We start from the raw sequence: 14,818 nt of genomic DNA, 5'->3' as shown, positions 1-14,818 counted from the left end.
GATCTATTTTCCAGGTCAGTGGTTTTTCCAGTGAGATATTTCACATTGCCCTCTATTTTTTCATTTGTTTGGATCTGTTTTAAGGTTTCTTGATTTCTCATAAAGTCACTAGCTTCCAGTTGTTCCAATCTAGTTTTGAAGGAGTTATTCTCTTCAGTGAATTTTTGAAATTCCTTTTCCATGTGGCACATTCAGCTTTTTAAAGCATTCTTCTCCCTGTTGGCTTTTTGGGCCGCTTTTGCCATTTGAGTTAGTCTATCTTTTAAGGTGTTTTTCTTCAGTATTTTTTGGGGTCTCCTTCAGTCAGGTTGTTGACTGCCTTTTCATGATTTTCTTGCATCATTCTCATTTCTCTTCCCAGTTTTTCCTCCACTTCTCTTACTTGATTTTCAAAATCCTTCTTAAGCCCCACCATGGCCTGTAGCCAGTTCATATTTTTCTTGGAGTCTTTTGATGCAGGAGTTCTGACTTTGCTGTCTTCCTCCCACTCCATGGCTTGATCCCTTTTGTCCCCCAAAAAGGATTCTGTCATCTGTTTGTGCTTCCATTGCTTGCTCATATTGGCAGCCAGTTACATGACTTTTGAGCACTTTGCCATAGCAGAACTCTGCCTCCAGAATGGAGAGAGAGCTGTGTCCCAAATCGCTGGGGTTTTTGCAGCAGCCGGAGATATTAGATGGGTGCCCTCTCTGCAGCCCTCACGTGCTCTGGCTCACTGGTCACACACCCCAGGACCACCACCCAAGACCGCGATCTGGATCCAGGCAGGTCAAAGCAAGAGTGCTTAGCCTCTGAAAGGTCGCTTGGTCCTCTACCATCTGCAGGCCCGGAGCTCTGAAGCATCCACACGGCACTGCCACTTCTCACTCTGGGGGTAGCAGCCGGACCGCACTGTTCTCTCCTCTCCTGGACCAGCCAAGTTCCACACTGACCTTTTACTTTGTCTTTGGCATTTATGGATCGAGAAGTCTGGAAACCGCCACAGCTGCAGGTGATTTCCTCTCCTGAAGTCTGCTCTGGCTGCCACTCACTGGGGCCGCCCTGGGGCTAAAACCAGGCCCAGGCGGGACTGCCCTTGGCTCCCAACGTGCTGCGATGGACCCTTCCTGTACACTTGCTGAGCTTCCTTCAGCGACAGATTTGTTTCCCTCTGTCACTCCGTGGGTTCTGTAGCTCTGAAGTCTGTGTAGAGTCATTATTTGCATGGATTGGAGGAGGTGGAAGCCGGACCTGCACAGAAGTCCTGCTTCTGCTCCGCCATCCTGGCTCCACCCCTCCTTTTACTATTTAATGTCTTATTGGTATTCATGAAATAGCTGGTTTTTCCTTCGAGTGCTTGCTTGTAGTTGCTATGGAGTTATATTTGTGATAACTTTTGATAGTGGACAATATTTCCTTTGGCTTTATCACCCCTGTAGCTTTAGTTGTGAGTTAGTTTTTGTGTCAGGGACCAGGCTCCATCCCAGACTTCGCTTTTGGGTGCAGTGGTTGATGCTGCTTGATTTTGTGGAGCCCTTGATCTGTACTTCTTCACATTCGGCACTACCCAGATCCTTGAAGCTCGAAGTGTTGGATGTTAGGGCCTTCTCTGGTACCTCGAGATAGTTATGGACCTCTAAGGCCCTAGTTCCGGGCTGGCTGGGCCTGAACAACACTGTGCTGTTTGACATCATACTAGTCTCTTGGTGCTGTTCCCCAAATACTCCATGTTTTCCTAACCTGGGGTTTTTCTCAGGGGAGTTCTTCAGTCCCGTTTTGGGGTTCTTTTTCCTGGACTCAGAGCATGGCAGACTATACATCCTTGGCCTTCTCTAGGTCTGTAGGCATGCATTTCGCTTGAGGGACTCCCTCCTCTGTTGCCTTTTTCCTTCTGTCTAACTTCATATGCAGTTCAGGGATGGAAGAAATTATTGTACATTTTCTTTGCATTTCTCAGTCCTTGTTTGGTCTGGTTTAAATGCTAAGGCTTTCAGGGAGTCGTTTTGTGGGAACTAAGGAGCAAGAAAGTCCCCAAGGAGATAATAATTAGAGAAGAACTGTTGTGGAGAGTAAGTCTTGGCCTTCTGATTCCCCGTTTCTTTTAGATGCAGATTAGGGCAGTGACTGCAGTATGGCACGTTTGAAATGACCAAACCCACAGTGCTAGAGGAGAGGCATGCCACAGATGGGATTTTTTTTGTTTGTTTCTCTTCTTCCTTTCTTCTAAACATCCCTATTTCTGTCAAAGGCCATAGCGATACTTCTAGTCTACCTGACTGATAATCTCAGAATTAGCCTTGTTTCCTTACTCTCTCTCTCTCTCACCCCACATATCCATGTGTGAAATCTAGATGTATTTATCTTTACAGAGTTTTCCCATCTGACCTTCTTTTTTTCACACATGCAGCTGCCCCTTGGTGTATACCTCTTGCTTAGATTATTTTCAGCAGCCTCCTCACTGGTCTCCCTTCCTGAAGTCTTTGCACACTGTCATTTCTCCTACATACTGTTCCCTAAGTAACTTTACCTAAGCAGAAATCTGATTGTCTCTTTCCTGCTTAATCAACTACTGTAACCTGTGGCTCTTCACATGTACACTCTTGTTTAACTCCTACAGCCCTACAGAATATGCTGCCAACCTTTCTTCCCAGTCGCGGACATCACCCTTCCTCTCCCACACTCTTTGATTCTGCCAGAATGATCTTACCATCTTTTCTTCTCTCTCATTTGGGGATTCTCTTAGCTCCTATAGTTTCAGCTATCATCTTTATGCAGACATTTCCCAGATTTATCTAATCCTAACTTCTTTTCTGGCTTTTAAACTCATATCTCTGTCTCTTGGTTGTTGGTGAAACTGAATGTCTTCTAGACATCTTAAGGTCAGCATGTCCAAAACGAAATAATTTTCTCCCTCCTCTGGCTCCCAACCCTTCCCTCTTTCTTACTTCCCTATTGCTGCGAAAGGTGTTACGGTCCTCATAATTATCTCGACTTGCCCCCTAGATGTCATCCTGCTCAGCTCCTCCCTCTTTCACCTGCCCCCTTCTCTGCTGTGACCTTACCTGGACTATTGCAGTGGCCTGCTGCTTGGCTGACTCGCTTTAGGTCTCCAAGGCGCTCTTCCCAAAGCACAGGTTTGCCAGTGTCACCCTCCTGCGGTCAGCTGCAGTGCTTCCCTGTTCGCGCCAGGATCGAACATAGATTATCTTTGGTTATCATAATCCGGTCCCTTCCTGTCTTTGCATTTCCGTTACTTCCAAGTGCTGGCCTTTCCTCCCATGGACGCTGCCGTCCAGTGACAGTGCTGTTCTTCCTGTCTCTTAGACAAGCCCTCTTGAATGTTTTACTTGGCGGTCACCGATGGTGCCCTCCAGCTCTGCCGCCGCCCTGCTGTTTATTGTCCTTAGTACATCTGGTTTGTGCAATCTCTTACCTTTCATTGTTTCCTTAATGCTTAGCACAGCGACTCGTCCATATTAAATACTCAAATGTTTCTTCACCAACTGACTGGGTAATGTGTTGAGAGACAGATTGATTTCTTCATATCAAAGCCAGCTCGTGCCAAAGAGTGAATTTCCGATGGACAGGCACTCCTACCTTCCTCCTCTCAGCAGAGGTCTTTGATGTTGGGGGTTTTTTCTGAATTCCTAGATTTTAAGATCTTGGCCGGTGCTGTGGTGTTGTGAACGATGGTGACACCTTTTTTTTTTTTTCTTCTCTTTGTTATCGTGATGTTGCTTCTCTGCTGGAGGTTAGGAAGCGTGATGATACGGCAGAGAGGGTGAACTTTCAGAAGAACCTTGGGATGATAGAATACTTCCCGTGAAGCTTTCTCATGTGGTTCACTTGAGAAGGGGCAAGGAGACATATGGGTTAACAGCTAGAATAAACATTTGATAGGGTTGGGTTTTTTGTTTGTTAGATTTTTTAAGGATAAGGGGGATATGGGCACGTTAATAGCTAACAGTAGCGGGGAGAGATGGAAGATAAGAGAAAGTAAGTATGGTGATTGGGGGGAATCTTCTGGAGAAGATGAGGGAATAGGACCCGGAGCGCACACAGAGTGCGCATAGAGCATCTGGCTTTGGCAAGCTGAAGATCCACGTCATTCACCGCGACTGAGATTAGAGGAAATAGGATGGCATGATGTCTGAGTGAATGGGGGTGAGTAGAAGGGAGACAAGGACGCTCTAGGCTAATGGCCTCAGTTTTTGAGGTGAGGAAAGAGGCAAGGTCCTCAGCAAATGGGAGGAAAGTGGCACGTAGCGTAGGAGAAAAGTTTTGAACCAGTCCTGGTAGGAAGTGAGGCAGCGAATGTAGGAGCGTAAAGATTGCCTTGATGCACTGAGAGCCCAGTTAACACACCATTCACACTGAACCCACTCAGCATGGTTTCGTGATTTCTTCCACTGCAGTTCAGTGCCATTTTAACAGGGGTAAAGGAAGTCAGTAGTAGAAGTAATCCAGAGTTAGCATTTGGTAAGGCATGATTGTTAAATGAGCAGGAGTAGAAGATAGTGGAGGATTGAGTTTCTTTGCCATGAGGTTAAGAGAAGGAAAAGAGAGACATGTAGCCTGCTCAGGCGTAGATGGCCTGGGAAGGAACCAAGGGTTGGAACGAATACGGGACAGAAGACAGGGTTAGAGCTCCTATGGCATAAAGAAAAGTGGCATGATAAAAGAGTAGGATCAGATAAAGGAATGTGAGAGTTCATGGACATTGAAGTGGAATGCTTCCAGGTGACTGCAAGACTGAGAGGCTGTGACCATCTCCATGTGCAGCTGTAGCTGAATGCTGGAGCAAGTCATACAAATTGAGTAGACTGAAGAATTAGAGGCAGTGTGTGTGTGTGTGTGTGTGTGTGTGTGTGTGTGTGTACATACACACACAGAGTTCAGAATAACTGGGGTAGAGAGATAGAATAAGGAATGGGAATATTCTAATCATCTAGGAATATAACTCACAGAATCTCAGTTATTGGTGAAGAAGTCTGTTGAAAGAAAAGGTTCAGCTTTATGGCAAGTGGTTGTTGATGTGCCCTGAAAGGTTCCCCTTTATAGCAGGCAGGAGTGGGCATAGAAACGTAAGCAGGACATTGCAGCTTGAGAAAGGCTCAAGAGTGGGGTGCAAGATGTTGGAAGATTTTTTTTTCCTAGTGTGGGCCAGCACCAGAAAAGGTCCCCGATGACTATTGTATGTGTCTGGGGCAGGGGCAGGGGCAGGGGGGGATTGGAACAGAGTATATAATACAAGCGGAGAGGCAGGGTCTTGTCCCAGGGAAGCCACCTGCTAACTTTCCACACGACAGTTTCCCTAATTAACTTCCTTAAAAAAATAAAATTAAGATTCTATATTGGCACGTACATAAAATGCATAAGTACAATATAGGCATTTTCCATCCAGCATCTCAAATTCATTCTGCACAAATGTGGTAAATAGAAAAGGCCCATTGGGGGTGGCTAGATCACGCGGTGAATAGAGCACCGGCCCTGGAGTCAGGAGGACCTGAATTAAAATCTGGCCTCAGACACTTAACATAAAAACTAGCCGTGTGACCCTGGGCAAGTCGCTTAACCCCAATTGCCCTACCTCCCCCCCGTCCAAAGAAGAAAGAAAAGGCTATTAGGAACAATGTTGGAAGGAGAGAGACAGGAGGATTCCCTTCTTTTCTCGTTCTTTAGAACCTGCCGGCCACCATTTTTAGTAACCTGTGCGAGCCAGAACGTAGAGAAAATCCTTGTGGACACAGAGGGGAGATAGCTACCCCCAGATTGTTACTACAGATACATTTTGTCATAATAAATGGCATTGTTTCAGAATTGCATTAGATGGGTCACTGTTACATGAATATGCCTATGGCCATTCACGTGAAATTTTGGCAAAGATAAGGAAAAAAAATTCTACAGTATGAATCCTCCAATCCTCTTTGTCAAATCAAATTATTTCAGCAGAATTATAATGACTTCTTATTATCTACGTGCATTAATAATTCTTCTGTGATTTTTCTTAGACTTGAATAGTATAATGAGCATCATATATGTGTATATACAAATATTTTTATAGCATCAAGGTGTTGGTGGGGTTATTTCATAAGAATTGTCTCTAAAGTTAAGAATAACTGAATTTATGTTCTTAAAAATCATTACCAAATATCTGTACATGTATGTATTTTTCAGTTTGTGTCTATGTGAACAAACATGGAAACTCGGGACCTCACCTGGATAAGAACAAAGTACAGCTCCTTCCTGATCACTTTGGACCGGGGCCTGTTAATGTGGTGCTCCGTCAGGCTGTTCAGGCTTGTGTAGATTGTGCCCACCAAGTCAAAATGGTTTTTGGATTCCTTAAATCAGGACACCATGGAGGAGAAATGATAACTGGTAATGCTGTGTCTTTATGGTCTTAAAGACATTGAATTTTTGCTAGGGAAGATAATAAGCTTGTATGGTATAGTCTTTTAACTAGTATTGACAAATACTGTCAGTATCTGAGTTATGCTTTAAAATGAGGAAATGGAAATAAGCTTTTCCTTTTTAGTGTTGGACTTCAGTGTAAAAAAAATTTAGGGGACTGTGGTGCACAGTCATTTTTATAGAACATAGATTTACCCATGAACCAGGTCATCCTCTTGTACTTTAAATTAGGTCAGTTTGTCTTTATGCACAGAATGTTTTATATTAAGTTAAATACTTTCAACTTAGTCCATTCATACTTTGGTAATTTACTTGGTTTCTTTATTAAAAACCTCGCATTACTTTCACCTTGAATTAAGCTACTTAGACTTTGCTATAAGATCTTAGATATTTTTGTTAGTGTCTTAAGTGTAAGCTCAGAATAAACTTTTACCAAAAAAAATTACTTCTTAAGTGTAGCAAGAGTGTATCTACAAACATTCTCTTACCCCCCAGTACCTGGGGGCATAATCCCAACTTTGTGCCACCTCATACTCAGGAAAATGGGGAGGGAATGAAGTTCATAGTTTAGCTCAGTTCCTTTATAGGACAGTTTCAAGTCCAAAGCCCACCTTGGGGGTTGAGTCTCAGAGCCAGCTTCTTAGAGCTTCCTTGCCAGGCAGCTTAAAATATCCAGTCTGGAGTCCTGGCACTGAGGTCACCATGGCATGACCCTTCCCCCCACCATCTAGAACTGGAAAGGACAAACGAAACAGCCAAAGACAGACACCCCCAAATCTCTTTCTCAGGATGACTGTGCAAGAAGAAGCACGGCTAAACAAACTTTTGTAAACTGAGTTGACAAAATTTTGGATCAACTAAAAAGAAACTCATGACTTTTGAAATCTCTGAATGCCTTGGTTCTCAGTATTATCATTCTTTATTGAATTTATTTCTTATTAAAATATGTAATTTTTTAGAGTGGGTAGTGGCGCTTATGCCACTGTACCCCTGACATGTATTTTGTCTGTTCCTTATTATCTTAGTAGTTTCATGCTGTGTATGTACCATAACCAACCTATTGCCTATGTGAAACATGTAAGACAATATATTTACGGCCGTTGTTACAAGTTTATAATATATTTTCTATCTTATTTTACATGTAATATAACATCAAAAAAGCATTTTTTCCTGATTGAGAAAAGGCTACAAAATGCAAACCTTGCAGTTTTCATAACTGAAACTTGCCAATTGTTTGGCAGTACTTTATTATATTGAGAGTGTTGTCTTTCTTGGGCTTTTAGTTAGCTGCTGAATGAATACATTAGACACATCTGGGATTTTACAGAGCTTGCATTTTGATACTTTGGTTCTTAGCTGTTTTATTAACCCATAGTCTTATTTTAATAAATGTTATTAAAAAAAAAGAGCAGGGGAAGGTAAACCCTTCCCTCCTCCTTGGTTCAGCTCATGATGCCCATACCGTGGGTGACCCTTTACCTTCTCTGTATGCATAGCAGAAAAAGCGCACAGTGGGGAAAGAGTAAGCCTCCCAGCTTGATGGGTTTAAAGGGTGACCATCTATTCCCCTGTACAGCCAGTCAGGCTGTTCCCACCATGCGGAAGGGGAAAAGGCGACTCTCTTCTTCCAAGAACTAGGCTCCTGCCCTTAAGGGATCTAGGCATGCTTCAGCATCTTGTTGTGCTTTTCCCACCATTTGAAAAATTTGACATCCCTCCTAATGGCAGGGTACATGAAATAGGGAGAGTTGTATCTTGAATATAGTCCTTGTCTCTGATTCAAATGGTCTTCTGGCAAGGCATAAACAGCATCCTTTCTCTTGCTTCCTTTGTGCCACAGAATAAATTCTCAAAATAGACAGTGTTGCATACTCACATATAATCCTACATGTATAGATGAAAGTCACAGTTTATCCCCAAATAAAAGTTTTGCCTATTCAACAAAAACAAGAAAAATTTCCGCACATTTACCAAATATCTATGTTTGTTTAGCCCTAGTCTTATAAGGCCTTTTTCAACCCAAAAGTTAAAGAGCAAAGACAGAGAAAATTGACTCCCTGTTAGTAAGGAAACCTTATCCACACTGAGTTTTCCAAACTATATGGAACTCTCTCCACTGGGTTTTGGGACCTGGAATCAACTAGGTATCACGCCTCTCCAGTGAGAAAACTCCTAGATGGAAATTCTTCCATGATTTCCTCAGTAATGAGACTTTCCAGCTGGGGTCTAGACAGAAAGGGTCTCCTTCTACACAGGGCACACCCATGTTCTCTTGGGGTCCCCCTCTGTAATAGGAAATCTCCATTGATACCCAGGTAAATTTTTTCTGGGTCCTTATCCCAGAGAACACCCAAAATTCCTCTGTGAATGCTTGTCACTGCAAAGGCAAATCAAATGGAATTGCAAACTCTGACAATGAGACAATAAGACACGTAGAGAAGGAATAAATAATGTCAGCGACTTGTGGACTTTAAGTACAGGCATTCCAACCCTAAAAAGTTGTAGGGCGTTTGGTGTCACTGGAGGTAAACAGTCTAGGTCTGTTTAAATGCAAGTGTGTGTATGTGTGTATGTGTATGCATGCATGCATGCATGCATGTGCACATATTTAGTAGGCTCTCATCCATGTATCACATGCACACACATGCACTCTTATTTACTAGTTATGTCAGCTCTAGATTTCTCATACCAAACTTAATAGTTATAATATCGGAATTTAATAACACAAAACATGTCAAGGTGGCTCAGTGGATAGGCCATCGCACTCGGAGTCTGGAAGACTGACTTCAGATTTGACCTCAGACATTTACTAGCTGTGACACCCTGTGTAAGTCACTTGTCTTTTCTTTTGCCTCAGTTTCTTCACATGTAAAATGAATATAGCACCACTCTACCTGCCAGGGTTGTAGTGAAGATTAAATGAGATAATTTTTGTAACTGCTTAGCACGTTTCCTGGCACATAGTAGGTGCTATGAAAATGCTTATTATTCCCTTCTCCTTTAGATAGCCAAGGATCAACAAATAAAACGTTTGCAAAATTGGGTGAATGGAACTGACATGTTAGAGAACAAACACTGGGGGGAAAATCAACTCTACATTTACAGCCTAAAATATGTTTTTTCCAATTTCTCTAGGATTTCAAAGTCTGAGGTATCTAAAACTAAAAATCAGGCAGAGGGGCAGCTAGGTGGTGCAGTGAATAGAGCACTGGACCTGAATTCAGATTCGACCTCAGACACGTAACGCTTACTAGCCGTGTGACCTTGTGCATGTTGCTTAACTCCAAACTGCCCCACCTTCCCCCCTCCGAAAGGCAAAAAAAAACCATCCTAGGCAGAGAATCTTTTGGGGGTCTCTGCAAAGGGGAGGAGCCCAATTTTATCCTAGTCAAGGCTTTGCATATGTGAGGGATCAGGTGGGCTGCATTTTATCCTCCCCCCCCCCCACTCCAGAACCTGTAAGGGGACTTCAGGCTTTTTGCCGTTGGCTCAACCCCACCAATAGTGTTCCCTCAATTTGTAGAGGTTTCCCTCATACCTCAGTTGCATTTACCCACTTACAGGATTAGTTTTTTTGCAAAGGAATATGTACTTCAAAGATATAATAAGAAATAAGCCAATTTATTTCTCAAAATCTGGGACATAACTCCCTCCTGCACCACCTTAGACTCTGGGGCGGGGAAGAGGTTTGTAACTTAGCTCAGTTTCTTTATAGAATAGTCCCAAGTTTGAAGCCCCAGACTCCCTTTGGCCTTGAGTCTCAGGCACCCCGGTCTCTCACTTCCCTGCTGGGTTGGCTGTGGCACCATCCAACCTGGAATTGTGACTCCAAGGTTACAGTAGCTGAATTATCATTCAGTGGGAATTCCTCTGCTCCCACCCTCCAACTGAAAAGGAGAAGTAAAGCAGGCACCCGAGACCTGTTTTCTCATTAGCATGAAAACTTGCCAGATTTTTTTTGTTTTCTATATTTTGACTTACCCTGAGATCTTATCTGGTTGTCAGAAGCTTAATGTACATGAATGTTATTTTTAAGGGATCCTAGCCATTCGTTTGTTTCTCTTTCTCTTAAATGGTTTGTAGTTTAGTAAAGTCACAAGAGGGGCATCTAGGTGGTGCAGTGCAGTGCCTAAAACACCAGGCCTGGAGTCAAGAAGACAGTTCAGTTCTGTCTTGAGACATTTCCTAACTGTGTGACCCTGGACGAGTCACTTCACCCTGTTGGCCTCTGTTTCCTCATCTGTGAAATGAGCTGGAGAAGGAAATTGCAAACCACTCCAGGATCTTTGCCAAGAAAACCTCACAAGGAGTCACAAAGATTTGGACATAACTAAAAATGACTAAACATACAAAACTGCAGTTAGGGAGTGATATAAAACTTTATGTTGATGTTCTAAGTTTTCTCTCTTAGCCGCTGTATTTTTCAAAGAGAATATAATGCTTGTTCCTTAACCTTATGTGACAAATGTAGAAAAGACTGTCTTTTTAGAGCAGTGTACTGAAAAGTAATATTCTGAAGGGAGACAAAAAAAGACACTTGAAATGTAAAAAGTCATTTTAAAATTGTGTCATTATTTCTTAAAAAAAAAAAAAAACCTAATCTCAGGGGCGGCCAGGTAGCACAGCAAGTAAGAGCACCGGCCCCAGAGTCAGGATGACCTGGGATCGAATCCGGGCTCAGATACTCAGCACCACACCCAGAAATAACTGGCCATGTAACCTTGAGCAAGTTACTTAACCCCAAGTGCTTAAAAAAAAAAACAACCTAATCTCTCTATTAAGTGGTTAAATGTAGTGAAAGTTAACTCTCATTTTCTGATATCCTGAACTTTTCATTTTCACCTCTAATGAAGGGGGCTTTTTGGCACATAGGGTTGAAGTAATTTGATAGTCTGCCCAGCTGGGTAAGGGCCACATTCCCTAAGGTACAGCAATAATGATGATGCCTCAACCCAGCTGGAAAAATAGGAATCTACTCTGACAAGTGCTTACTTTTTTTGCTTTCTTTACCAGCATTAGTAATGAAAGATAAGGAAGAACCTTACTAGAAAGAATAGGAGCCCGTAACAGGGCCTCTTCACAATCCTTCTGCTCAGCTCCCCAGACTGACAGCATGAAACCTTCTCTGTGAGGTAGAAGAGGTGCTAGGTAGCACCAACCTAGTTGGGTCTAGGGGTGGATGACTGACATGCAGTTTGGATAGTCAATTAATCAGAAATTTATGGGATGGACTCACATTTGGAAGGGATGCCCTGCATTTGTGGAAGCATATATTATTCCTATCACTTTAAGATATTTGTGGGGCAAACAAAAATTAGTATTTTTCTGAAGCCATGAAAATAATATGAATTTTAAAAATAAGAATACGTTAAATTTGTATAGCCATTTGGAAAGGGTCTAATTTTATGTCTTTGCATAAGGATGGTTTTGATTTGTATTTTCTACAGCATCCTTTGATGGGGAAAAACATGCCACGAACCTTCCTTCTGTGAACAGTGCATCATTTGTTCTTCGTTTTCTGGAGAAGCTTTGCCACAGTCTGCAGTGTGATAACCTTTTTAGTAGCCAGCCTTTCAGTCCTTATATGGGAACTGCTCATAGCCCTACAGAGTATGATAAGAATAAACCAGGTGACAGCAAATATATATTGCATTTTTACAGTGTTACTTTTTTCATTGTTGATAACATGTTTATTCTTAGGAAGACTGTCTTTTTCTAGAAACTCATATTTATTCAGGTATTGAACTTATTAGTAGTTTATACTATATTGGATTTACAAACATAAAGAAAATGTCTTCCTTTATGGGCAGTGGAACTTCAGAATCAAGGCATGTGGGTTTTGTTGAAATTCTCTTTTACTTGATCACTAGCCTTTCCTTGTGCCATTATCTGGTTACTCCTTAGAAGACTAATGGGGATTAGGAATAATATAGAACATTTGAGTAATTTTCTGTGGTAGCATAAAATAAATAACTTTCCTGATTACAACAGTAACACATAGCTCCAGATCCTTCAGACTTTGGGCTTCTACAGATCTGATTTACTGTGTCAGTCTATCCCTTTTGTTCGTTGTATCTCCATTCATTGGACTAGAAAACCTCTACCTACAGCTCATGATTTCATAATTGTGGCTGTGTTGTGGTCCTCACCTGCCCATAAGCACTAAGGGTGACAAATGCATAGTAGATAACAATATTGCATTTTTATGACAGAGGACTCATAGAAACTCATAAACAAATGTAGAAAACCGCAAAGTGATTCACTGTAGATAGCCCTTAAAAATGAACAGTTCTCTTCACTCTCCATTGGGTCTTACCTTTCCCTTTTCTTCCAAATTTAGTGTCATTCTTGATATGAAAAATATTTTGGGACTGTTAGACAGCATCCTTCCCAGTGGGCCTCTACTCATGGAAATTGTGCAAAAGCCCAAGCTTTTTACTCATCCATATTATGTCGCTGTAAGAGCCATGTTGGAGTCACAGTCCTTAGAAAATTTCCCACATCTTTGAACTGTCAAATTTGGGATTGCTAGCAAGACATTCATCTCCCAAGACAGAAGCTGCCTGCCAAATCCTCTGTTCTAGTGAGAAAGAAATTCACTTTGGCAGATTTTATCATTAAGTCATGTATGGAAATCCATGAACTCCCCTTTCTGGATAATGTGAATGAATACAGTAAACTCTCATGTGGTCCAGGATGTTTTTTTACCATTGCCCTAACTGCTATCATCTTTTGTGCTAGAAAAGTCTATTCGTAGGTAGTACTTAAAAAGGGAAAAAAGCAGGAACTCTCCTGTCAGTCTACACTGGGCGAGAACATTTAGCTCCCATGGTCATGATGACTCTTGGGAATAATGGGGATTTTCTCTCTCTCCTGTTCTAGGTAGATTTGTCATTGAAATCTATTTTCTAGGAGGTACCAAGGACAAGCTAGACACTGATACTTTATCAGAAGTTATTTGAAGTCCTCTTAAGCTACTAATGGTTATGTTCACATCTTCCTTGAAGATAGGTGGCCATAAAAAGCTCAAACAAAAGTGCACTTCAAGATGAGCTTTTCAAAATGATCAAGGAACCACCCTTATATAAGAAATTAGCAAAACACTTCTTTACTTTTGTCAATAATGTAAACATTTACCTCCCTATGGTAAGATAAGAATGACTATCGTGGGAAGATTCCTCAGTGTGGTACCCTAGAATTTGATGTTCCCATTCCCCTATGAAAATATGACTATCCTTCAGGGGACATAGGAATCGGTTAGAAATATGAAGGGAAATCAGATCAAGGTCAGACAAAAGGTTTTTATTTTCTTTTGTGTAGTTTTTTTTAAGACTGATTTTTTAAAATTGATTTCAGAAATAGATTAAAATCTTTGATCACTTAGGAGATATTAAGATCTTCATATAACTGCTTCATTCACAGATTTCAAAGGAATTTGTGATTTTTACATAAGCATAGCGTATTTGAATTTTCAAACTAATTAAAAACTAGGATAGGCTCCTAATTGGAAAAAGAGAATACACATACACATGTGTATTGTATGTGCACACATGTTTTTGTTATGTGTATACACACATATTTACATATATGCATGTGCATATGAGTATTGTAACTATAATTCATATATGTGTAAATACTGTTTTTAAAGAGACCTATCCTAGCAACTAATTCGTGTATAGTACATGTATATCTATAAATTTTCTGATTTTTTTCCCCCTCATTAAAACTTGAACTAAATAGTTTAAAGTTTATGAAAACTATAAGGTAAAATAAGATCTTTTTATTTCAGCTCTGCTTTTTAATAAAACTTTTACATAAAGACCTTTGTCATAAACTTACAGTGAAAGAACAGTTACCAATTACATTTAAAAATCAACATTTCAAAATTGGTTCTTCTAAACTAAAATTTCTTATCCAACATTATAGCTTCTGCATTGTAACTTTTGGGGGGAAATTTATTCAAATGAAAACTGGTGGTTAGATAAGAACTCTGTATTCAATCCACTGTTTGCATATTTCATCAAGAGTCATTTTTCATTTTTAGACTTTTGTTAAATTAGCTAATTTCAGAAACTGTTGATAAAAGCTTGCTTTGAGTTAAGGATGATAATGGCTTTTTTTATTTAATATCTTCCAATATTCTAAAGTGGACCAGGATTTGTTGTTAAGGTAGAGGCATACTTAAGGATATCTTTCTATGGGATAATATTTTGCCCAAAGTATTTTAATCTCACACCTTGAAGAAAATCTTGCCCTTTGGTTGGAAAGATCAGTGGCCGTCAAAGTGGAGACCAGCCTCCGCCCCAGCAGGGGTGTGCAATAGCCTCAAGGGGCGTGTGACACAGTTAGCGGAGGGGAAGACGGGTTACCTCGACCCCCTGTAGTCAGACATGGGCTCACTTCTGGTAGAATGATCCTCCCTCCT

The 14,818-nt window shown here is 41.2% G+C and overlaps 1 protein-coding gene across 4 annotated transcripts in view; it reads left to right on the top strand.

The window, feature by feature from the left end:
* SCML2 (Scm polycomb group protein like 2) overlaps window positions 1-14,818 on the top strand; it is a 218,216-nt gene that overhangs the window by 187,018 nt on the left and 16,380 nt on the right. For all 4 annotated transcript variants that reach the window (XM_069100712.1, XM_069100713.1, XM_069100711.1 and 1 more), the window contains exons 10-11: window positions 6,157-6,360; window positions 11,841-12,023. In XM_069100712.1, the coding sequence (XP_068956813.1) occupies window positions 6,157-6,360; window positions 11,841-12,023 (387 nt within the window). The remainder of the gene's footprint in view (window positions 1-6,156; window positions 6,361-11,840; window positions 12,024-14,818) is intronic.

This window comes from Petaurus breviceps, unplaced genomic scaffold (genome assembly GCF_028583685.1).
Source record: "Petaurus breviceps papuanus isolate PSGF00001 unplaced genomic scaffold, PetGlider_PUasm1.0 419, whole genome shotgun sequence".
In the NCBI taxonomy this organism is placed as follows: domain Eukaryota; kingdom Metazoa; phylum Chordata; class Mammalia; order Diprotodontia; family Petauridae; genus Petaurus; species Petaurus breviceps.
Note: the sequence above shows the minus strand (reverse complement) of the source record. Positions and strands in the feature narration are given on the sequence as shown.